At 49.7% G+C, this 25,942-nt stretch overlaps 1 protein-coding gene across 3 annotated transcripts in view; it reads left to right on the forward strand.

The window, feature by feature from the left end:
- The window catches only part of LOC146863482 (programmed cell death protein 4-like), a 145,902-nt gene that overhangs the window by 60,375 nt on the left and 59,585 nt on the right, over positions 1–25,942 (forward strand). For all 3 annotated transcript variants that reach the window (XM_085642909.1, XM_085642910.1, XM_085642911.1), the window contains 4 exons: positions 5,793–5,890; positions 6,236–6,349; positions 12,303–12,524; positions 12,678–12,775. In XM_085642909.1, coding sequence (XP_085499035.1) covers positions 5,793–5,890; positions 6,236–6,349; positions 12,303–12,524; positions 12,678–12,775 — 532 coding nt within the window. The remainder of the gene's footprint in view (positions 1–5,792; positions 5,891–6,235; positions 6,350–12,302; positions 12,525–12,677; positions 12,776–25,942) is intronic.

Consider the following 25,942-nt stretch of genomic DNA (forward strand, 5'->3'; position numbering starts at 1 on the left):
GCTGTGGGGCAATCGAGAGAGACACAGGGGTAGTTGGAGTGTGTGTGTGTGTGTGTGCAGGACTGGCTGTGGTGCATGTGAGGTGCTTTAAGTGAGATGTAAAGGTGGGGAGTGACTAAAGAGGCATAACTAGCAGTTCTTTCCAAGTGGCGTGGCTTATGTACTTGACGGGGTGGCTTTCAGTATGCAAACGAAACTCCTGTGCTTCACAAATCTCACCACCGGAGCAGTACTTGGGTGCCTCTGAGAGTTTTATGTTGTTGCATCCATACATATAACACAATAATGGCCATGTGTCTGAAACAAGCCAGACTGATAGACCTTGTTTCTTTCTGTTCCCGTTGCTTTTTCGGCCTCTGGCTGCACTTTTGCACCTCCTGTCAGTGGGGTTTTGCGGAGGGGAGGGGGCTACAGTTCCGCGCAGACAGACATCTTGCCTGGAGGCGGTAAATCTGCACAACAACAGACCTGGTGGAAGTGTAGTGGGGACGGGGGAGTCTCCCGGGGAGAGCCTGATCGACTCTTTAGGGATGATATTACTTGAAAAGGAGATGTGAAAGTTGTCACTTGGACCCCTAGAGACATGATCTGCTGCATAGTTGGCAGTCAATGCTGCCAGGCGCCAGCAAGACCTGTCTCCCATCCGTGCAGCGCTCTAGAAGGCCAGAGGTGATGAGGAGAGCGCAGGAGTGCGGCTCCTGACACGTGTGCATCTCGCTGATTAATACTGGTAATAAAAGTACTGGTAATATAGGGACCACCTCAACAGTTACTAAAAGAACCACCTCAACAGGTAACCAAGCATTTGTAATGCAATAGGTCTCGCATTTACGCGAGTTTAAGCTATTAGTATTGTAAATGACATGCCTTTCATTTATGTTTTAAAAACAAAATTAAAAGGCATTGTCGTTTGCAAGGTCAATAGCTCAAACTCGCGTAAATGCGAGACCTATTGCATTTGCAAATGCTTTTTAACTCCTGGAAGTGAATATGTGTGATGCACCGTGGTGTGTGGACTAGAGTCCTAACCGTGTTTGCTCCCGCGCATGTGCCTCAGTAGTGCTGGGATATTTTGGCCCACATTACAACATATTTAACATGGACTAAATTGATTAGAAGTGGACAAGCATTTCAAAATTTTCAATCGGCAACAGATGGAATGGTAATAGCGGTAATTAAAAGAGATTCTGACGCTCAACGTAGAGAATCGCATAACAATTTAGAAAAAAGGTTAGGGAAAAAGAAATGTAATCTGCATGAATAACATTTAGAATATAGGAGTGACGCACAACATAGGACATTTATACTTAGTTTGTCATGCTGATGGAGGTATAGAGTCAGTAAGACCTGCCTTACTGAACAATTAATGGATTATTATAGAGAGTAATTGAAGGTAAGGGAAATGAGAAAAAGGGTTATTATAGAATTCCATTCTTCTTGTGTGTTGAGTCCATTGCTGATCAACTGGCATCTGATAATCCATTTACACTCCCGTCTGTTGGGTAGTTTGGCTGTTGCCTCCTCTAGGTTGTGGTTTCAAGATGTCACTAATCTGCCACATGAAACCATTTTCTGAGCGACCTTCTTCTTCAAAATGTTTACCCAATGGAGCTGTACGTACCTGCAGCGGATCCTGCTCTTGTGTTGTGATATCCTTGACTTTTTTTGGGTTGCTCGACCTATATATGCGAGGTCCCAGGGACAGCGTATACAGTCGATGACATCATATGAATGGCAATTGGTAAGGTAACTATAACTTGCGCCCTCGCCATGTGCTGCCAATTACCACACATATTACAAGACTCGTGAACTCTTTTATCACGTCATTGATATTATCACTGTAACGTTTAAAGTAAAATTATTGAGGCGAAAAACTGTGCATGGCGAGGGCGCGAGTTATAGTTCCCTTGGGGCATGAGTTATAGTTACTTCAGCTAATCATAACTGCTGAATGTCTGTGGTTTTGTGCGAGCACATTCAGAACTTCACTATAACGTCCCTGTAACCTTTGGGTTTTTCAGTGAATAGATATATAGCCTTCCTCCTGAAGTGGAGGTCTTGAATGATGCATTGTTAGGGCTCCAGCCCTTTGTGAGTGTAGTGAGTAACATTCTGCAGTTTCCAGTGAAATGTCAAAAAATAGGTGTGTGTGTGTGTTGTGTTTTTTGCAGTGTTACATTAGTTTTTGCCTCTGGCTTTAAATGGGGCCAAATTAGTAAAGTCTTTGAAGCGACAGCAGTTGTTTCTGACGTGTAACAGGTTCGACAGGTAGCGCCACACCTGCGCCACGGGATAGTACAGAAAGGTCGGTCGCTTTTGTAATTGTGGACAGAGAGAAACTAGTTTACCTGAGCGTAAACAGTTCAAAATTAAGGTTCGTTTCCAAAATCTTAGTGTTTCCCTCCTCCTGCTTTTCTAAATTTATTTTTAATAGGTACATTTTATTTAGTTTTTGTCAGTATATACAGTAACGCAACAGTAAACAGACTGCAGATACAGCCAATACCGAACAGCTTGATAGAACACTTAATCCAACGTTTCTACTTGGGCCATGGTGAGCCATCCAGGCCCCCGTGTTCATAGATCCCCCTAAAAAACTGGCATGCTCCACTAATACCCAGTATAAACGCAGTGCCACAGTAATGCCCGGTGTTGCTAGCAGTGCCCCCTGAGGGCCGGTGTTGCTTGCGTTGCCCCCATGATGCCTGGTGTGATTGGAAGTGCCCTCCATGATACCCTGTGTGATTGGCAGTGCTCTGTTGATGTCCAGTGTGATTGGCAGTGCTCCACAGATGCCTAGTATTAATGGCAGTGCCCCCATAATGCCCTGTGTGATTGGCAGGGCTCTGAATCCTAGCATTAATGGCAGTGCCCCCCATGATGCCCTGTGTGATTGGTTGTGCCCCCGATGCCCGGTGTAATGGGCAGTGCCCCCATGATGCCCGGTGTAATGGGCAGTGCCCCCATGATGCCCGGTGTAGTTGGCAGTGCCCCCATGATGCCCGGTGTAGTTGGCAGTGCCCCCATGATGCCCAGTGTGGTTGGCTGGGCCCCCATGATGACTGGTGTGATTGTCTGTGCCCCACGTGATGCCTGGTGTGATTGGCAGTGCCCCCATGATGCCCAGTGTGATTGGCTGTGCCCCACGTGATGCCCGGTGTGATAGGCAGTGCTTCCCATGATGCCCGGTGTGATTGGCAGTACCTCCCATGATGCCCGGTGTGATTGGCTGGGCCCCCATGATGGCTGGTGTGATTGGCTGTACCTCCCATGATGCCCGGTGTGATTGGCTGGGCCCCCATGATGGCTGGTGTGATTGGCTGTACCTCCCATGATGCCCGGTGTGATTGGCTGGGCCCCCATGATGCCCAGTGTTATTGGCAGTGCTCCCTATGATGCCCGGTGTGGCTGGCAGTGCCCCCCATGATGTCCAGTGTGGTTGGCTGGTCCTCCATGATGACTTGGCAGTACTCTGCTGATGCCTAGTATTAATGGTCGTGCCCCACGTGATGCAGCTTGTGATTGGCTATGCCCCGTGTGATGCCTGATGTGATTGGCAGTGCCCCCATGATGCCCCTTGTGATGGGCAGTGCCCCACGTGATGACTGGTGTGATTGGCAGTGCTCTGCTGATGCTTAGTATTAATGGCAGTGCCCCACGTGATGCCTGATGTGATTGGCCGTGCTCCACATGATGCCTGATGTGATTGGCCGTGCCCTACGAGATGCCTGATGCGATTGGCTGTGCCCCCCATGAGCCCCGGTGTGATTGCCAGTGCTCTGCTCATACCTATGTACTTGGGTTGTGCGACAGTAATGCCTGTGTGTATTGGTGATGGCACAGTGATGCCTCATGTGATTGGCAGGGCACCTCTGGGGCACACTGTACATGGCAGCGCCCCTGCCATGTGTGAATGGAGAGAGTCATTGAGCGCCCTTGGTCACTTGGCATGAAATGGTATTTCACATCTACCAGGGAAGGAGGCAGGGAGTGGAGGCCGCCTGCTGCAAGGCTGCCTCTGGGACTGTGCCGCTTTTTCTGTGGCTGATTTATAGACCGTATCATGTTAAACATAAACTTCTGTTTTCCAACCCTAGAAAGCGTAGACCAGGGATGTAGACCGCTTAAAGAGGAGCCAGCTTCAAGTCACGTCTGAAACTCGTTTAAGCAGATTGGTCTTTAATGGGAGACACACTGAACCGCACAATGTTCCCCAGCTTGTTGGAACCTAGAGCTGAGGTGGAGAGCGCCAGAACAGTGAGAGTTGGTATGGGACGTGTAACTGGTACACGTGCAGTGCACGCCTTGGCGCAGTGGGTGCTCTGAAAGTGCAATACTGCAGGGGTTGGAGCTGCCCCACAGCTGTTGAGGTTTGCAGATTCAGGGCCGAAGTTAAAATGCGAGCAGTGGGGCCTTTGTGAACCTCTGGTGGGGCAGGAAGGGTGGAACGAAGGACTGTATATATGTGGTGTAATTAAAAGTGTGGTTTATCTTTGGCACTGTGAATGCATTGCCAGGGAAGTGGGACCCTGCGTCATGGGGCACTTAGGGCTAACAGTGAAGGGGTGGGCAGTATATGGGTTGTGCTGTATATGGGTTGTGCTGTAAGTCGCTCAATGCCAGTGAGAATAACGTTTGCTCTGTGTTGGTTTCAGAGAAAATGAAGAAAGGGCCAAAAGACCATAATCGTCAACATCTGTTGCTAGACTGAGGTTGTGTAGTTGATGGTGACCTTGGTGCCCCTGATGTGGGGTTTGTTTAGCATTTGGTGTGGTTGGAAGTCCTTGTGCTTGTGGGCTGTGTTGGAATTCCTTGGGGACTGTGTTGGAAGTCCTGTGCTTGTGGGCTGTGTTGGAAGTCCTGTGCTTGTGGGCTGTGTTGGTAGTCCTGTGCTTGTGGGCTGTGTTGGTAGTCCTGTGCTTGTGGGCTGTGTTGGTAGTCCTTGTTGGCTGTGTTGGTAGTCCTTGTGGGCTGTGTTGGTAGTCCTTGTGGGCTGTGTTGGTAGTCCTTGTGGGCTGTGTTGGTAGTCCTTGTGGGCTGTGTTGGTAGCCCTTGTGGGCTGTGTTGGTAGCCCTTGTGGGCTGTGTTGGTAGCCCTTGTGGGCTGTGTTGGTAGCCCTTGTGGGCTGTGTTGGTAGCCCTTGTGGGCTGTGTTGGTAGCCCTTGTGGGCTGTGTTGGTAGCCCTTGTGGGCTGTGTTGGTAGCCCTTGTGGGCTGTGTTGGAAGTCCTGTGCTTGTGGGCTGTGTTGGAAGTCCTGTGCTTGTGGGCTGTGTTGGAAGTCCTGTGCTTGTGGGCTGTGTTGGAAGTCCTGTGCTTGTGGGCTGTGTTGGAAGTCCTGTGCTTGTGGGCTGTGTTGGAAGTCCTGTGCTTGTGGGCTGTGTTGGAAGTCCCGTGCTTGTGGGCTGTGTTGGAAGTCCTGTGCTTGTGGGCTGTGTTGGAAGTCCCGTGCTTGTGAGCTGTGTTGGACGGTTTTAACCGGGGTGCTTCATGCAGGAGATTGGCCGGTAGTGGTTCAAGAGTTCAGAGTCAGTTGTGGGCTTTCTTTTTCTTGGGGTTTGGGGTGGTGATGGGTTCTTAAGAGTGGAAGGAGTGTTGTAGTCTGCTGAGAGCCTGCGCATGGATAATCTTGAACCTACTTTGATTTTCTTTCCATGAGGTCCTTGAACACCGACCCGAAAGTAGCTACAGCTGCTCTTGTCTGTGTCTCTCAGAGTATATGGTGCAGCTTCTGTTTATTTTTTCTGTATGTTACTACTTTCCTTCCTGATGCATGTGCTTGGCTTCTCCTGCAGGTGGTGCTGGAGGGAAGGGGGTCTGGGGTGCCCCCGGAGTGGTCTATGGATACCAAGAGCCGGACGCCCATGACCCCAACTATGATGAGTCTGCTCAGGTAAGCTGCCAGGATCACCCCCACCTACCCAGGTCCGTGAATTCTGTTCCCTTGCAGATTTTATAGACATTGCTTGCAAATAGGATACCCCACGGTAGTGTCTCCTGCCTCTGCTTCAGACCTGTGCACTGCTCTGTCCTTTCCACTTCCAGGCAAGGACAGGTTTAGTACTTGCTAATGGGGGTGCTGTTTTGTTTCAAGAAACACCTTGCAAAGCATGTGTAAATTGTATGTGTGCATACCCACAACCTGTTAAAGTCTGCCTCACATTCCTGCTGCGGGCTCCAGTTTTACTGTAGGTGTGTTTATTTTAAAACCTTCTATGTTTTCTGCCTCGTTCTCCAGGGTGACACAGTGTACGAAAAGGTGGTCCCAGAGCTAGATGAACGCGACCTGGAGAAAAATGTGCACCCCATGGTGCAGGAATACTTTGAACACGGGGACACCAGTGAAGTCGTAGTGAGTATTCGTGAACCGTGAGGTGAAGGTGATGGCCTGTAGGGAAGATGTAAGACTGCATGAATAGTCTATAGGCCCCTGTAGAGGAATGGGCATTGGCGCATGTTAGAAAGGCCAGCAAGTGTTGGTGTATTAACTAGTGATGAGAGAGAGCGAGGCTAGCAAGTCGATGAGAGAGAGAGGCTAGCAAGTCGATGAGAGAGGCTAGCAAGTCGATGAGAGAGAGAGAGGCTAGCAAGTTGATGAGAGAGAGAGAGGGGCTAGCAAGTTGATGAGAGAGAGGGGCTAGCAAGTTGATGAGAGAGAGAGAGGGGCTAGCAAGTTGATGAGAGAGAGAGAGAGGGGCTAGCAAGTTGATGAGAGAGAGAGAGGGGCTAGCAAGTTGATGAGAGAGAGAGAGGGGCTAGCAAGTCGATGAGAGAGGGGCTAGCAAGTCGATGAGAGAGAGGCTAGCAAGTCGATGAGAGAGAGGCTAGCAAGTCGATGAGAGAGAGGCTAGCAAGTCGATGAGAGAGAGGCTAGCAAGTCGATGAGAGAGAGGCTAGCAAGTCGATGAGAGAGAGAGAGGCTAGCAAGTCGATGAGAGAGAGAGAGAGGCTAGCAAGTCGATGAGAGAGAGGCTAGCAAGTCGATGAGAGAGAGGCTAGCAAGTCGATGAGAGAGAGGCTAGCAAGTCGATGAGAGAGAGGCTAGCAAGTCGATGAGAGAGAGGCTAGCAAGTCGATGAGAGAGAGAGAGGCTAGCAAGTCGATGAGAGAGAGAGAGAGGCTAGCAAGTCGATGAGAGAGAGAGGCTAGCAAGTCGATGAGAGAGAGGCTAGCAAGTCGATGAGAGAGAGGCTAGCAAGTCGATGAGAGAGAGAGAGGCTAGCAAGTCGATGAGAGAGAGAGGCTAGCAAGTCGATGAGAGAGAGAGAGAGGCTAGCAAGTCGAGAGAGAGGCTAGCAAGTCGATGAGAGAGAGGCTAGCAAGTTGATGAGAGAAAGGCTAGCAAGTCGATGAGAGAGAGGCTAGCAAGTCGAGAGAGAGGCTAGCAAGTCGATGAGAGAGAGAGAGGCTAGCAAGTCGATGAGAGAGAGGCTAGCAAGTCGATGAGAGAGAGGCTAGCAAGTCGATGAGAGAGAGGCTAGCAAGTCGATGAGAGAGAGGCTAGCAAGTCGATGAGAGAGAGGCTAGCAAGTCGATGAGAGAGAGGCTAGCAAGTCGATGAGAGAGAGGCTAGCAAGTCGATGAGAGAGAGGCTAGCAAGTCGATTAGAGAGGCTAGCAAGTCGATTAGAGAGGCTACCAAGTCGATTAGAGAGGCTAGCAAGTCGATTAGAGAGGCTAGCAAGTCGATTAGAGAGGCTAGCAAGTCGATTAGAGAGGCTAGCAAGTCGATTAGAGAGGCTAGCAAGTCGATTAGAGAGGCTAGCAAGTCGATTAGAGAGGCTAGCAAGTCGATTAGAGAGGCTAGCAAGTCGATTAGAGAGGCTAGCAAGTCGATGAGAGAGAGGCTAGCAAGTCGATGAGAGAGAGGCTAGCAAGTCGATGAGAGAGAGAAAGAGGCTAGCAAGTGTATGAGAGAGAGGCTAGCAAGTCGATGAGGGAGAGAGAGAGGCTAGCAAGTCGATGAGGGAGAGAGAGAGGCTAGCAAGTCGATGAGGGAGAGAGAGAGGCTAGCAAGTCGATGAGGGAGAGAGAGAGGCTAGCAAGTCGAGAGAGAGAGAGAGGCTAGCAAGTCGATGAGAGAGCTAGCAAGTCGATGAGAGAAAGGCTAGCAAGTCGATGAGAGAGCTAGCAAGTCGATGAGAGAGAGAGAGTGGCTAGCAAGTCTATGAGAGAGAGAGAGGCTAGCAAGTCGATGAGAGAGAGGCTAGCAAGACGATGAGAGAGGCCAGCAAATCAATCAATCAATCCGGATTTATAAAGTGCGGCTCATCACCCGATAGGGTATCCAGGCGCTTGCAGGTCCTGAGGCGTATTCGAACAGCCAGGTCTTGCGGCCCATTCGGAAGTGAGGTGATGGTCCGGAGGTGCGTGGAGAGGTTGCTCCAGGTCTTTATGCGATGTGGGTGAAGGAGCCTCCTCCACTTCTGCTTCGGTAGATGCAGGGAGTATGGGCTGTTCCCGGTCTTTGCTGTGATGTGGGAGAAGGAGCATCCTCCACTTCTGCTTCAGTAGATGCAGGGAGTATGGGCTGCACTAGGTCTTTGCTGTGATGTGGGAGAAGGAGCGTCCTCCACTTCTGCTTCGGTAGATGCGGGGAGTATGGGCTGTTCCAGGTCTTTGCTGCGATGTGTGAGAAGGAGCGTCCTCCACTTCTGCTTCGGTGGATGCGAGGAGTATGGGCTGTTCCAGGTCTTTGCTGCGTTGTGGGAGAAGGAGCATCCTCCACTTCTGCTTCAGTAGATGCGAGGAGTATGGGCTGTTCCAGGTCTTTGCTGTGATATGGGAGAAGGAGCATCCTCCACTTCTGCTTCGGTAGATGCGGGGAGTATAGGCTGTTCCAAGTCTGTGCTGTGATGTGGGAGAAGGAGCGTCCTCCACTTCTGCTTCAGTAGATGCGGGGAGTATGAGCTGTTCCACATGTTTGCTGTGATGTGGGAGAAGGAGCATCCTCCACTTCTGCTTCGGTAGATGCGGGGAGTATGGGCTGCTCCAGGTCTTTGCTGTGATGTGGGAGAAGGAGCCTCCTCCATTTCTGCTTCGGTAGATGCGGGGAGTATGGGCTGTTCCAGGTCTTTGCTGTGATGTGTGAGAAGGAGCGTCCTCCACTTCTGCTTCGGTAGATGCGGGGAGTATGGGCTGTTCCAAGTCTGTGCTGCGTTGTGGGAGAAGGAGCATCCTCCACTTCTGCTTCCGTAGATGCGGGGAGTATGGGCTGCTCCAGGTCTTTGCTGTGATGCGGGAGAAGGAGCATCCTCCACTTCTGCTTCGGTGGATGCCGGGAGTATAGGCTGTTCCCGATCTTTGCTGTGATGCGGGAGAAGGAGCATCCTCCACTTCTGCTTCGGTAGATGCAGGGAGTATGGGCAAGTGAAAGGGAGGCGGAGCGTAGGCTTCTTGATGATTGGTGGAAGGTCAGGTGGTGGTTAATGTAGGCGGGTCCTTGGTTGTGGAGAGCCTTATGTGCGTGCGTCAGCAGCTTGCATTGACCTCCCTTCTTTACGGGGAGCCACTGGAGTTTCCTGAAGTGGGGTGTGATGTGGGTCATCGGGAAGGCCGAGAAGGAGCCTGGCTGCGGCATTCTGTATGGACTGAAGTCTCTGGAGGAGGTGTGCAGCGATTCCTACATAGAGGGCATTGCCATAGTCCAGTCGGCTGGTGATAAGGGCTTTTGTCACTGTGCGTCTCTTGTGTAGGAATAGCCACTTGAAGATCTTGCGTGAGGAAGCAGGCAGAGGAGACTGCGTTGATCTGTGATTTCATAATGATCTTGTCAGTGATGATTCCGAGGTTTCTGGCGTGGTTGGAGGGAGTGGGTGCAGGTCTTTGGTCTGATGGTCACCAGGTGGATATCCGTACTTCCATCTTGTCTATGTTAAGCTGCAGGCAGTTGTTGTTTATGCAGTCGGCGACGTTTGTCATGAATCTGTGAAAGTTGGTTCTGGTGGTGGTGGGGTCATTGGTGAGTGAGAGGATGAGTTGGGAGTCGTCTGCGTAGGAAATTATGTTGACCCCGTGGGATCTGATGAGCAAGTGATGAGAGAAAGGCTAGGAAGTCGATGCATTCAGGACCGGTTTACGGGCATTACCAAGCTTCAGGGAAGATGCAGACCTTAGCTTGGAAATGTGTTGAGGCATGGTGGCTAAACCTGCAAGGATTGACGGTAAATTTCAAAGAGTGTATTCTTAATGGAGAAGGGATGTACGTTCCAAACGTTTACTGATCCATCAGTACATGGGAGGGCGGTCGTATAAGCAGGAAGCTGTTGGTGTGCAGTGGAAATTGGATACAAGTTTGCCGAAGCTGTAATTCCACACGGGATACTGCGGCTTGTGTAATCTCAGGGAGCCATTGTGCTGATCTGTGACTGCACTAGATGGTGGGTGGTGGCATCTGTGTTGCTAGTAACAAAGTGACCTGTAAACTGTCCACTTCCCCCAGGTGTGGCCATGTGAGGCCACACCTGGGCAAGTGTCGATGGAGGTGACATGGCCTAATTGAGTCAGTGTAGGTAAGTGTGCCCTCTAAGAATCCTCTATGAGGGAGGTGAGATGCCAAAAGGTGCGACATGACGTAGTGGTGTGAGGATTGGGGAGTGCATGGTAGGTTTGTGAGGTGTGATGTGGTCTCTTGCATGTTGATCGCGTGATGGCTTCTCAGTCTAGCTGACTTGTCAAAACGCCTTTTTACGTATCGAGAGAGGGGAGTGTCGAAGCATCTCCCACTGCATGACCCAAAAAAGAACCCACCTTGGTAAAAGTTGTCAGGAGGTCCCAGACAAGACCTCCCCTGGTACAATCCTACCAGCTAGTAAACTGTATCAAACTCATCAAAAGAATATTAAGATAAACAGAGCCCAAATGAATCTTGGGAGCGACTCACTTTATTTTACTTTATTGACTGACAAAGGTCAATAACCCCACAGAGCAACGACCTGTTCAGAGTCTTGGATTCAGATGCATTAAACCGAAAAACATAGAATATAGCCTGGTAATCGTCCCATACTAGACCTAGTCGACATTTGAGAGGGATTAGGGAGTTGGGTGGGCAGTCCGTCAGTCTGTCTGAGCCAAGGAAGATTGGGTTCCACCCCCCCCCCCCAGGCACCACTAGATAGTTGCCAGAGGACTGAGATCCTATTCTGGCTGGTTTTGGTAACCTGAAGCTGTCGGCTAATAAGACCCATTTCTAAGTTGCCATCGTCATGTCTGAATGAACCAGTGTGACGTCAGTATCGGCAGCAGAGCCATGTAATGTTTCCTGTAATGGAATGGTGTTGCTTGGGAGCCGCCCCCAGTCACTCTGAAAGTGCTGTCAGAGTTTCACGCGAGCCTGGTTCTCTGTGTTCCTACCTTCTTTCCTGTGGCCCACACCTTTAGCGCAGATAAATGGGCGAGCTTAGGGCATCTGAGCTCAGAAGTTGAGTTTGTGTTGCAAAAACAGTTCCCATAAACTTTCCTCTCTGTCTTTATCTCGCTGAAGAATGTCCGCGGCAGACTGGCCTCTGTGGTAGCCTGTTCGTGTTTCCAATATCTAAATGACGGGGTTGTGGGCATCCTTGGCGAGGAGAACCATGCGTCCTCCTTCACTTGCAGAGCAGCCGCCTGGTCACCCTGGCGTCGGTTTGTAATCACTAGATCTCGACTTGAGAAGATGTGGCGTGGGTTGAATACCTGGTGTTCTCTATACCACGGCTGTTATTGGGATATCATTTGTTTCATATCGGGCCTCTGGCCACACCTGGAGAATGTAGCGTGACACCCTCACGGGTGAGTAGTGCTCTATAAATCCCTGATTGATTGATTGATGGGAGCTTGTACACGTGGTTGGCTTCGGAATGATCTATTTACAGTGAATCTGAACCCATTCACTTCTCTCAACCTTCCATCCTCTTCACTCGGGTCAAGTTTAAATCCCGTCAAACAGGTTATCGAGACACTGATGAGTGAGGCTCGGACCCTCAGGAGGCTGCGCCTGTCCCTCAGGAGGCTGCGCCTGTCCCTCAGGAGGCTGCGCCTGTCCCTCAGGAGGCTGCGCCTGTCCCTCAGGAGGCTGCGCCTGTCCCTCCGGAGGCTGCGCCTGTCCCTCCGGAGGCTGCGCCTGTCCCTCCGGAGGCTGCGCCTGTCCCTCAGGAGGCTGCGCCTGTCCCTCAGGAGGCTGCGCCTGTCCCTCAGGAGGCTGTGCCTGTCCCTCAGGAGGCTGCGCCTGTCTCTCACTGCTCGGTGCAGTTTGGGTACCTGCGCTGTTCGAGGCTGCTTGCAGGCATGTGATGCTGCGTCTAACCCTGTGTTTTCCTTCCGGCATAGGCCTTGTTGAAGGAGCTGAATCTGGGCAGGAGGAGGCATGAGTTTCCTTCTCTGGCTGTCTCCATTTCCCTGGAAGGGAAGGCCAGTCACCGAGAGCTCACATCCCGGCTCCTCTCTGACCTTGTGGGCAAGATCATGGACCCGGAGGATATCGCTCAAGCCTTCGATAAAATATTGAAGGATCTCCCTGACCTCATCTTGGACACTCCGGAGGCCCCACAAGTAAGTGCGCGATGCCAGCGTGCCTTGGTGCTCAGTGGAGCCTGGGCTGTTTCTGCATGGAGTGAATGCTGGTGTACCCAGGAGGGTTGGCACATGTGAAGCAGCTGTGGGCTCAGCCTAGTTCTAAACGTGCTTTTGTTTCATCCTCTGCAGATGTTGGGGCAGTTCATAGCTAGGGCGATTGCTGACCACGCGCTTCCAATGAACTTCCTGGATCGCTACAAGGGCCAGGTGGACTGCGACCACGCAAGGTAAGCAATGCAGACCCCGGGCAGAGCAGGGCCTTATTAACGTGCCTTGCCAGTCTCCTGCAGTTATCTTTATGAATCGCATTGCTCCAGTGAGGTGTCTTGGTGTTCACTGGATGCTGCAGGGGCTCCTGGGGGCTGTCTTGGTGAGCCTTGATTTCAGAATTACGGTGGCAGCTAGAGCAGGTGGCATTCTTGATGAGCGTAAGGCAGTCCCAAAACCACGTGCTTTGTTGTGGCTGCTACTGCTCTGGGTTCTGTTGACTTAATTCACATTCTCCAGTGTGTCCCATCGGAAAGCAGGCACTGAAGAGTAGAGGTCAATCTTGGAACTCTCACCCTTGGAGATGCCTAATTGGAATCTAGTCCTTTCTCTGTAAGTTCTGCCGTCTGCATTCAAGCAAAAGCAGTGACATTCGCGTAGGTCTGCGAGCCCAACACTAGATGGCAGCTGCATGCAGTGCATGTGAATCTACAGCACCAATCACTACACACCTATGGTTACAGGGTAAGTAACATTATCCTTAGTCGCTCCCTCACATTCTCATACATGTTGTACATCGCACTGCCTATTTTGCACTAGGACATTGATCTAAATAGGGTCTCGTGGTGAAAAAACAAAAGTAACCATTAAAAAAAAAATCTGAGGTTGCCATCTTCTGTATAGTCCTATGCACTATTTCCATCTATCTGTTCCTGTTGCATCCCTGCTGTAAAAAAAAATCAAAATGTAGGATGGCTGGCATGAGCAAAGGCTCTTGATATGCTTGTGATATCATAAGAACCCAGGATATGAATGAATAAAGCTTTGGAGCTACACAAGTCAAAGCTGGAAAATTATTCTTGCACGTCTTGATATCAAAAGGTCAAAGTGCGACTGTGGGAGGTATCTCTGCTGAGTTGGGTGTCTGCTTGTTCCTCTCAGTAGATATTGGTTTTCAATGCTTACCCCATTCTCAAAGCTTCACTTTGAACACAGTGGAAACCCCTACAGTGGGCACTGTTTTGCAGCATGTGTCAGAGTCCGGTCTTAAAGACCTTCCCCTCAAAGGAAGGGAAGGTTGTGATGGGCGTTATGATGACTTTGTTGTAGTAGAAGATGGTGAGATGTATTTACTAGCGATCAGAAGTAGATGAGAGAAGATGGCTGCTCCCGCTGAATCACCGCTGTGATCGCCTTTTATTGACACTTGAAAAAAGATGATAGGCAAGTCTTGCCTCTTATTTCAGTAGTCTGCCGCGACCAGTGGTTTCCAGAAGTGCAGCTGCTGAAGCTCATTTTTGTTGTTTTAATGAGCTTCTCCCATCGAGCTCTTCACCAGTGACTGGCTTCAGGTTCTGTCGAGATTTCCTGTCGGGAGGGCAGAGTCCTAGGCCACTCCTACCGCTGGTTTTAGCTTCTGCACAGCCTCAAATTGCAAAGTCTTTTATTCTGGCTTGCCTAATTATTTACTTTTTATTTCTCCTATCAATAATGTAATTCATTCCTCAAAATGGAAGGAAAAATATTTGTTATGCATAGCAAATGTGAACAAAATATTTATTCGCCAGTTAACTGTTAAATTAGTGGAAGCCAATGAACCGTCTTTATACACAAGACTTAATGAAATACAAGCTGTTTGCTCGAACATTGATTCTGTTGCATTAGAAATCGTGAAATATATGCAAAGACATGGCTGGTCTTTCAATGAAAGTATCTGACAATGCAATAAAGATTCAGGAGAATAAATCCAAAATTGACTGTTTCGCGCCCATTGCAGCAAAAATAGTGCCAATGAGTAAAATATTACTTGACTTAGAAAATCGGAATCGACAGTACAACTTGTGAATATTTAATTTACCAGAAGATGTGGAAGGCAATGACTGCAGGTCAATTTTCGAAAACATATTACCTGCTCTTTTACTTCTAAAATTTCCAGAAAAATTTTAGATTGACAAGGCGCATAAAATTAGTTCACCTGGCTGTCCAACTTGGAACAAATCTTGTCAAATGATATTTAAAGTTCTGCGTCCTCCTCATCATCTACTGCTGATTCGAAAGGCAAGAGAAATTCCGTCTTTAATGGTTAACATTTATAAGAAAGGCTCTTTGAAAGAATTGCTCAGTGGCACTTTACCTATGGCATTTTTAATCCTCGAATAAAAAAAGGTGTAGTGTAGGTAGTTCATAGAAGATTTTAAGAAGGCTTCTGTGAAAGGAATTGCATAGTGGCACTTTAACTATGGCACTTTTATGTTTGAATTAAATTAAAAAAAAATGATGGGGTAGTGCAAGCAGTACTTAGAAGATTTTATTATCTTTACTTTTATATATAATGTTGCGTCGTCTTTTGTGACTCATATGAAACATGTGATTCCCAATATTAGAAATAGATCATCAATCCTGAGAAGGTTGGCACTCTTGTAATGGTTACAAATAAAGACACTTTAGCAACGGCACTTTAAATTAGGATCTTAAAATAAATAAACATTTAAAAAAAGAAAAACTTATAGTACTGATGGTTTTATGGAAGAATTAATTAATTCATAAAATGCTGCTAAAACATGGTGTGATTACTGAATAGAATTATAATGTATCTCCAATATTGCTCAACACTCTACAATGTACTGTTGTGTTTTTGGCGCTGAAAGATAATATAACTGTTTGACTAAATTGATACAAGTGTGTCCCATGTACAATTTAATTTATTTTATACTTCCTATCTGAAAGAAACACATAGTGATAGATTCCTTACCTTTGAATTACCCCCAGGCTTCAGACTGAATCCGGAAAGTTTTCATCAGCAGTACCCCTGCACGTCGGAAGTTGGCATCGTGTGGCCCCACGTACATCATTGGCGTTGTGGTTGCCGAGATGACATCGCGGCAGCTACTTAGACTCCGCCCTCGCGCGCTGATGTCAGTTCTTTCTTTTTCTGCGCCAGCAAGCTCAGATCCGGAGAGAGCGGTACCCCCAGTCACTTTTTGACTGAGTTTTTCGAGGCTTTAGTCTCTGGTTTTTAGGGATGTCCGGTTTCAAGTCCTGCGGGAACTGTCATCTTATGATGTCGGTGACGGACCCGCACTGTGTGTGTGTCCACTGCCTGGGGCGCGACCACGACCCCAAGTCGTGCCCCGACTGCCGGGCCATGGTGCCGAAGACTTTGCGGGAGCAGTCTCAAAAGTTGCTGGAAGTCCGGCAGTCTGTTCCGCGCCGTTCAAGGTCCCAGTCCCGTGGGAGGTCAAGGGACTGGTCGCGGAGCCATCACCATTGATCGTCTGGATCGAAGTCTTCGCACTCTGGGTCATGTGCACAAGAAGTCAAAGAAGCGCCATCGCTCTCCGACTTACTCTCACCCGTCGCGGCTGAGGGCACGGGTGGTGCCACCTCCACGGCTCCGGTGGAGCCTACGCAGATGCCTACCCGCCCTTCCCGCGTCCGTCGGCGACTCCGGCCCAGCTGCAGGAATTTCTGCCAGCCATGTCCCTCCTCATGAGCCGTCGGGCCCCGCCGGTGCGCCTTCGGGCCCCGCAGGGCCAACTGGGGGCACTCGCTCTACATTGTCGATGGCCCCGGCATTGCTGTCAGCTTCGGCCCCGGGACGCAGGGCCCCCAAGGATCCAGGCCTAGATCCTGGTCGACGCCGGTTGACCTAGTGACACCTCCACCGACGTCGACCCCACCGGCACCACTTCCAACATTGCCTGTGCCCCCCGGACGACGACATCCCCGATGTGGACACGGCGCGGGAACGGCGTTGCTCGACGCCGAATCAGATGCCGGGGGCCTTTCTCCCCCTATATCCAGCCTTCTTATTTTCAGCCTGTTCATGAGCCTTCGGAGGAAGGGGAGCACTGGGAGAGGCCTGGGGCTCCTCTCAGAGCGCAGAGTGAGTATGACTAGGACTGGGCAGAAGAATTGGGGAATGCCAGTGGTCTTGACATCCCTCCTGACCTTGGCATGCTATCTCCTCCTACCATGGCTACGGAAGAGGGTGCAAGCTACGCTGTGGTGTTGCGTAGGGTGGCGGAGGCTCTCCACCTCGTACTCCCTACAGTGGCCGTCAGGACTAACCTCCTGACGGTGGCTACCTCTACGGAGCCACTGCTGCCTTTTAATGATGCACTTTCTGACGTCCTTTTGGGCACCTGGTCCAGGCCCAACACAGGGGCTCCTGTGGATAGGAACGTGGCCAGACACCATCGCCTGGACCCAGGCGACCCCCTTTTCCTCTCCCAACACCCCACCCCTGAGAGCTTGGTTGTCCAATCCACGTCCCAAACCACATTCCCTATCGTACCCCCGGATAGGGAATCCACGAGACTGGAACAGTTTGGAAAGAAGATTTTTTCCTCTGCCAGTTCTGGGCTACAGTGTGTGAACACTGCATGCATCTTGGGCCGTTATTACCACTCTGTGTGGGTTACGGTGGCGCAAATGCTGCCTCAGTGTCCGGAGGAGGCCCGGACAGTGCTCGCTCAGGCTATTGCTGAAGGGAGAGATGCAGCCAAGTTCACAATTCGATGTGGCATTGACCCCGCCGACTCGCTGGGCAGAGCGATTTTCACGACAGTGGTGCTCCGTCGCCACGTCTGGCTGAGGACTACTGCCTTCTCTGGGGATGTCCAGAACACTCTCATGGAGATGGCATTTGCCTTTTTGGCAACAAGGCAGATAGTACGTTGGATCGTTTTAAGGACTCGCGGGCTACAGCCAAGTCCTTGGGCCTTTCGGCCACCCGACCTCCTCTGCCTTCTGCTTTTCGCTCCTTTCTTGGCCACGGAAGGGGCACTGGACACGTTCGCTTCAGAGCCACAGGCAACAGTTTCAGCGCGGATGTGGGACCCGCCGAGGGGGGCCAGCGGGTGGGTCAGTCCACCTCCACCCCGGCCACCACTGCCTCAAAACCTTCCTAGTCCGGTTTTTCAGGCCCATCAAATGCCAGTGGGCGGCAGGATTCGCCATCACCTCCCCCACTGGCGTACCATCACTACGGAAAGGTGGGTTTTACAAATTGTCTGAAGGGGCTACTCCCTCCCCTTCGAGACTACCCCTCCAGCCATGCCACCCCAGTACTAACATAACATAACATAACATGTGTATTTGTAAAGCGCACGTTCACCACTACGGGTATCTTGGTGCTAAATAACAGATGTTTGTTGTTACCCAACTCAATGGTACTCCTTTTATCGACCTCAGATGGATGAAAGGCTGAGTGGACCCGCCGGGATTCGAACCTGTGACCATGTGGTCGAACACAGGCCCCTGTAGTAGACTCATTAGTCCGAGCCACCAGACCCGGCTTGTCAGGAGATCACTTGGCACTTCAACAGGAAGTTGTGGCCCTCTTGGCCAAGGGGGCCATCGAGCACGTTCCTGCGCCAGAACTAGGTAGTGGTTGTTACTCCCACTACTTTCTGGTGCCCAAGAAGGACAAGGGCCTGCGTCCTATCTTAGACCTTCAGAACGTCAATCGCTTCCGCCAGAAGGAGAAGTTCAAGATGCTAACTCTGGCTCAGGTTTTGTCTGCCCTCGACCCTGAAGACTGGATGGTAGCGTTGGATCTGCAGGACACATATTTCCATATTCCTGTCCTGCCGGCCCACCGGCGTTACCTGCAATTTACAGTAGGCCACTAGCACTTTAAGTTTACCGTGCTCCCCTTTGGCCTTACCAGCGCCCCCGGGTGTTCACGAAGGTGATGGCAGTGGTCACAGCTCATCTGCGCCGAGCAAGGGTTCCAGTCTTCCCCCATCTCGACGACTGTTGAAGGAGGGATCGCCCCAGGCAGTCATCTCACACTTCCAGACTACGCCGACCTCCTGCATTTGCTGGGGTTCTCCATCAATGTGCCGAAGTCGCACTTGGTTCCCTCTCAGAAGCTCCTCTTCATCGGAGCAGTTCTGAATACGACGCTCTTTCGAGTCTATCCTCCCGAACGGCGAGTCCAGGATATTCAGGCTCTGATTCCGATCTTTCTGCCTCTATCCTGGGTTTCGGACAGGATGACCCTGAGGCTGCTGGGCCTCATGGCCTCCTGCTGGTCTATCATGCCAGATGGAATATGCGGGCTCTGCAGTGGGACCTGAAGTTCCAGTGGGCGCAGCATATGGGGAACCTGGCTCAGTCCGTCCAGATCTCGGAGGGCACCGCACGACAATTGCAGTGGTGGCTCACGAACAGGCATTGGGTCAATGGCAGATCCCTCTCCCTTTCCCAACCGGAGCACACAGTGGTGATGGATGCGTCCCTCCTGGGATGGGGCGGCCACATGGAAGAGGTGGAGATCAGAGGCCTCTGGTCTTTGGCGGAGTCCCGTCTCCATATCAATCTTCTGTAGCTACGGGCGATCAGACTTGCACTGAAGGCATTCCTTCCCTCTGTCAAGGGCAGAGTAGTGCAGGTGTTCACAGACAACACCACCGCCATGTGGTATTGCAACAAGCAGGGCGGGGTGGGGTCGGGGACGCTATGTCAGGAGGCTCTGCGCCTCTGGACATGGCTGGAACATCAGGGCATTTCCCTGGTGGTTCAACACCTGGCAGGTTCACTGAATGCCAGGGCGGACGAACTCGGCCGCAGGTGCATGATGGATCACAAATGGCATCTTCACTCGTACGTGGCGCAAGGTCTTTTTCAACAGTGGGGAGAGCCTTGGTTAGATCTATTCGCCACCAAAGAGAACGCGCTATGTCAGCAGTTCTGCGCGTTGGAATTTCCAAGGCGGCACTCGCTCGGCGATGCTTTTCGTTGCGAGTGGAGTTGCGGTCTGTTGTACGCCTTTATGCCTTTACCACGTCTGCTTAGAGTGCTGAAGAAGATCAGGCGTGACCGAGCCCAAGTCATTCTTGTGGCTCCGGACTGGGCTCGAAGAGTTTGGTATCCCGAGCTACTCAGTATGACCATCGATCCCCCGATCCGACTGCCTCTTCGGGAGGATCTTCTGTCGCAGCAGCAGGGGACGGTCCTCCACCCGAACCTGTCCAGTCTCCACCTCCTTGCGAAGAGATTGAGCTGCGGCAATCGATTCCTTTCGACTTGCCTCCTGAAGTTTGTGATGTCATTCTGGCAGCCAGACGTCCCTCCACTAAGTTGGTATACGCCTGCAGGTGGAACAATTTTGTGGCATGGTGCACAGCAAAGGCTGTGGATCCCCTTTCTGCCCCTCTCTCAGAAGTTCTTCTTTCTTTGGCCCAGCAGGGCTCTGCTCTGGGCACTATCAAGGGCTACCTTTCTGCTATTTCGGCCTTTCTCAGGCTACCTGATCAGCCCTCTCTTTTCAAGTCTCCTATTGTAAATAGGTTCCTCAAAGGCATTACTCAAATTTTCCCTCCTATTCCTTTTGTAATGCCACAGTGGGACTTGAATTTGGTTCTTACATATTTGATGTGCGCTCCCTTTGATTCTCTTAACAACTGTCCTACATCTATTAACCTTGAAGACTGCTTTCCTGGTTGCCATCCCCTCAGCTAGGAGAGTGAGTGAGCTCCAGGCTCTTCCTTGTAAACCTCCTTTCTGCCTTTCACATCGGGCATACCATCACTTGGCCCACCTTCTTTCCTCCTCCGCATCCCTCCATTGAGGAAGAGAGACTCCACCGTCTGGACCCAAAACGAGCGCTCTCGTTTTACTTGAACCGCACACAACAGTTCCAGGTGGATGACCAGCTCTTTGTTAGCTATGTTGGCGCCAAGAAAGGTCGGGCTGTACACAAGCGGACTATCTCCCGAAGGGTCATCTTGTGTATTAAAGCCTGTTATTCTCTGGCTAAAAAGGAGCCTCCGGTGGGGCTGCGCGCCTGTTCCACCAGAGCTTTGGCAGCCACTACGGCATTAGGACGTGGTGTCTCCCTACAAGACATCTGTCCAGCAGCTACGTGGGCCTCGCTGCACACTTTTACTAAGCCTCATTGACTGGACAGCCAAGTCCGCAGAGACGGCTTCTTTGGCCGTTCTGTTCTCTGGACTTCCTGGTGTGATCTTGGTTCGAAGACCCACCACCGTGGTTGGTATTGCTGGGGTATCTATTCTAAGGTAAGAAATCTATCACTATGTGTTTCTTTCAGATGAACAAGTTACTTACCTTCGGTAACGATATATCTTTAAGAAACATTAGTAGTGATAGATTCCTTACCGCCCCACCCATCCTCCCCGTTCTGCGAACTGATTTGTAGGGTTAAGGTCATCCCCTTCAGGGCCCTAGTTTCAAGGCACCAGTGGTCAGTATCTTGCATGGCTCTGCGTTCCTGGCGCAGAAAGTCTTGTACAGAACTGATGTTCGCGCGCAAGGGCGGCGTCTAAGTGGCTGCTGCGACGTCATCTCGGTGACCATGATGCCAACGACGGACGTGGAGCCGCACAACGCCACCTTCCGATGCGCAGGGGTACTGCTGACTAAAACTTTCCGGATCCAGTCTGACGCCTGGGGGTAATTCTAAAGTAAGGAATCTATCACTACTAATGTTTCTTATAGATATATCGTTACCGAAGGTAAGTAACTTGTTCGTTTTTAATGATTTTTATTAATCGACAAAGTATTTTCTTTTTTTCTTCTAGATAGGACATCCCAAACTAAATATCCCCCTCCCAAGACTTACTTCACTCTTAAATCCCTTTTTAGGTCTCGGCTCGAAGGCTGCGCTTGCGCAGTCTCGATCCGAGATTTAATGACTTGGAGAAGAGGGGCTTGAACCCGCCCCTCTTCTCCCCTGTTCTCCATTGGCTGGCCTCTTGAATGCTGGCCAGCCATTGGAGAAGAGGTCCGTCATTCCGATTAGGCCCCGTCCTTTTCGGATCGGGGGGCGTGTTTTTTTCAAGAAGTCTATCTCCTCCAGCCAATGGCAAGAGGAGATAAAAGCAAAACACGCCCCCGAATCCGAAAACGCCACTGCGTTTCTCCGAGGCATTTCTGCTTCGCCTTGGAGAAAGGCAGTGGTGTGCTTGTTCGATTGTGTTCTAAAAGCACAGCACAAGTTTTTGGGGGTAATTTTGTCCGCTAAAAATCCTTATTAGCACTTCATTATTTTGAAACTGGTGACTTCGGCACACCTTTAGGTCTCAAGGACTTAACGATGAGGAAATGGAATCCTTTGTGCCCTTTTATCGGGTAATATGATGTCTTTGCGAAGGGAAGGCAGTGAGCGGCTGCCATGTTGCAGAATCGTCTTCGGTGTTTGCAGCGTGCCCAGCTGTATTGATTCTCAGCGCTCGCTGACCCCGCACTCAGCAGATGCACTATTAAATCTTGAATGACACTGGAGACGGCCGTCTTTTACTGCGCAGTGTAGCTGCTGGGTGTGAGGGCGCCATCTTCTTTTCCACCGCTGTCTTTAGCTGGTCGCACGTCGCCTCTCTTCCACCTCGGGCTGCAGGCGTGGGTGACCGTGATGAGCTCTCGACGCATCTGGAGCCGCGCCGCCTCCGCCTGATGCAGTGAGGCCGCCCCGGGGCCCGCACCCCACCCGAGCCCGCTCGCACCGCCAGGATCCTCGGATCTCAAGAAGGAAGACTGAAGTTTCTAGTGAAAAAACATTTTCACGCAAATCCAGGTTTAAAGTTACCATTGTGGCCCGCTTCACTTAATTGTGGTTTATTTTTCTTTGATGGGAATTGCACTGTTTTAAATGAAAGGATGATTTAAGATGTTTTGCCTCTGGCTTTGCGACTCAATTTATTAAAATATATGCAGATACAGCCTCGCTCGTTACTTCTGCACTTTAAACGGTGACGTCAATGAGGGCACTTCAGGGACATATACACACGGCCCCTTTTCAGACTCGAACGGCCCCCACCTTTAGCACGGCGATAAAGAAGGGGGGGAGGCAGTCCTAGGGGGCGGGGCGCGGCTCAGCTCGACAGCGCGGTGGGAGTGGACAGGGGGCGGGCCTTCCTTGTCGCCCACCTGTCCCTCCAGCTGGCAGACGATAATGCTCAACAATTAGTCAAGTATTTGTCTGAACCCCAGTAGAAATCTTAATACGTGTTTCTAAAAACCAACCATCCAAAACGGATCATTCCAAATTATAAAATCAAAAACAGGATCACACCATGTGGCTAGGTGGGGTAGCCAAGATCAGTCCAGGCTTCCCCGGGGTGGCATCGCCTCCTCGCCCCAGCTCTGCACAGAACAATGCTGAGCACTTCCTGGTCTTTCAAGAGCTAAATCAGTCACTGCCCTCGGTACAGAGGGCAATGCAACATACGCTTAACATGACAACCACGGACACCGTCCAGGGAGTCCGTCGCCCCGGGGAAGCCTGGACTGATCTTGGCTACCCCACCTAGCCAGATGGTGTGATCCTGGTGAACCACTCTGCTTCTCTTTGTCTCATTTTTCTTCACTGTCAAATTATAAAGCGCCTAGAACTACCTACAAAAAGACAAAAGCCTCACTTGCAAGTGGTTCAAAAGACGCACCTTTATTGACTGTTGAAATAGTGCTCATTAAAATGGAATTGCTTTTTGGCTCACTCACTCGTCGTCCTGAATCTTTCTAAATTTATCATAAGAACTGATTAATCCAATGAATTAAACTGAAGCATTTGTAAATGCAAATAAGTTTACTTTTCTGATATTTACGTGACCATTTTTTCAGTGGCTCCTCGGGTCTTATGGCGCTCGGCTTTTCCTATGAATTTGCGGTTCCGTCCCCTATAAATACAGCGATATCCGAGTAGCATCACGCTGTGCTGGAATAAGCTACCAGGATGGCTAGGAGAGTTCAACACCCGCTTCTGAAATCTGACGGGTCAAGAGATGGGCCTGCTCAGATATTCATCTTTCTGGGGTGATACATTGTGTACCGTTGAGTTGTGTAATAGCAGCATACATTAATTATAGCTGTTTGGGATGGAAAACTATGGTGATAAAACAATATACAAAAGCAAATAGTTATGTAGTGCATACCACGTCCGTCCTGTCTGGAAAGAAGACGGCTCATCACGTGGTTTAGTTTCCTTTTTTTGGCACCAAGAACAACTTTCTGAGCACACAATTTACCTACCCATAAAAGAGTATGTATGCGAGTTAGCAAAGAGCTGGCGCGTTTGGCAGGAGGGGGTGCGTGTGGGTGGAAAAGGGTAGCGTGGCTTGCTGGAGTGGTAAGAGATGAGACCGACCGTCTCAGCTGGACTTACAAGACTGGACTAGACCCCGACAGGAGCTATGGGGCATTCTTTAAGGTGGGTATCATTGGGTAATTACTTAGTGGGACTGAAATGTCCCATGTGCTGTGCCCGTGCTCTGAGTGCCCAACTGTGTGTATCTGGTACCCTTGTTTTTAATTTCGTCCGCAGCATCACACTGACCTAAGCGTGTGCGCAGAGATCTCGGCCGCTCCTTTGACATGAGTAAGGTACTTGTCCTGTGGCCTGAATATGAAGTCTGACTGGCTGCGGGGAAGGGGAGGGGCGTGGGAAACACTTCTGCTGCTTTTCACATTGACGATGTGTGTATTTTTATTTTTAAGTATTATTATTTTATGTTTTCAGTTTAATCAGACTAAATTAGTTTTCCATTTAGGAAGATTCTTCCTACTCTGGCTGAAGCGCGCAGTTTCATTCTACCTGGGTTATTTCTGCTTCGACGCAACTTCGTGCATTAATTAAAACGTCACCTTTAAAATGCAGGTGAAATGTTCATGGGGAATTTGATGCAACACATTACGCTTTGAAAGATTAAGTGCGTCTCGCAATACAGTGGGTTCGCAAAGTGCTAGTTTCTCAGACTAACGTTATCAGCACGGACTGATTCAGAGGGATGTGAATTGAACAGGTCTGTTGGCGGCGTCTAGGAGTAGGTATGCCAACTAATTGGTATTCACCTATTCAAGCTCAGGAGGAACGGAAGATGCACTAGCCTTTGTAGCCACACATCCCGAAATCAGCTACATTCACCCAGTAAACTCCATATTGTCAGACAAGTAAGCTTGGCGAGGCGCTGCAGCACTTTGCAGAAGTGGCAGTACGTTACTCTGCGTTGTCAGAGCTCCTTCCTCATTTACACTCACAATTGGGGGCTTTGTTTTGTGTTGCCAAGGCTGATACTAAGTTGTGTTGTTTCCCTGCCTTGAAATACAGGATGTTACTACCTCCTGTCAGTTTCAGAATTAATGTCTTTCTTTTCTGGAGTGCTGTAAGAATTCTTAGAAAACATGCTTTTATTTGTATTTCTTTACATCAGCAAATAGATGAAGAGACGGTACTGAAACTAACAAGACAGGAATCGGATGCAAAAAAAGTGCAGTTTAGAACTTCTGTGAAGTGTATGGTGCAGGGATAGCTTAGTGAGTTCCACTTAATCTACTGTTATCCAAATGGCATGGCACTTCTGCTTTGTGCAATTTATGTAAACTGAACACCCAGGACTGTATGCATGTATTATTGATTTGTCCTATGTTACGTAATTTGCGCAATCGATGGCTAAAAGTAATTTGTATCCGCCTTAGCATTGTCACTTTAAAGGATTTCCTTCATGCACTTTATTGTCCTCCGAACGAAATGTTCTGTTCTTATATTTTTAACTTTTTTAAAGGATTTTTAGCTATTTATTAATATCCCTGGTGATATTTTGTCTGTCCGGCTTTGTTAGATTGATTTTCTGATGTATAGCTATGACGGGTTGAATTTTGTTTTTAAATTCTTGTATTTTTTTGTGTATTTGTTGTTGTGTATTGTATACGTTTATGTGGCCCTCTTGAGAGCCAAAACATAATAAATAAATTTGAATTTGAATAGTGAGTTTAGTGGCACTGCCGAGAGTGTACAGGCTATTTTTTATGTCATCTGCTTGAAAAAGATTCCAATATTACATTCGGGACGGTTAAGGCTCCCCATTAATCTCGTACTGATGTTGGTGCAATATGGTACCTGCAAAGCCATTTGAATCATGCAACAGGAAAGGAGCCAATTATGTTGCAGGATTTACTAAATTATGGGGCACAACAAGGCACATTATGCATCATAATGCAGTGCATTTAGTGATGGTATTGCTTAATTAGTTTGTCATTTTTACATATTAATACTGCAAGAACAAAGGTTTTACACCATTGGTACCAGTTTCACACGCAAGTACAGCCATAAGCAACAAAGAGACCAGTTAACATTTGAACAGGAGGTGAAGTGGGGGCCACTTCTGCTTTGGCTCCCAAGATCAATGTGTATGTGTCTAGATCTGTGTGTGTGGCTCTCTATG

Source organism: Triturus cristatus, chromosome 2_2, assembly GCF_964204655.1.
Source record: "Triturus cristatus chromosome 2_2, aTriCri1.1, whole genome shotgun sequence".
NCBI classification, from domain to species: Eukaryota; Metazoa; Chordata; class Amphibia; order Caudata; family Salamandridae; genus Triturus; species Triturus cristatus.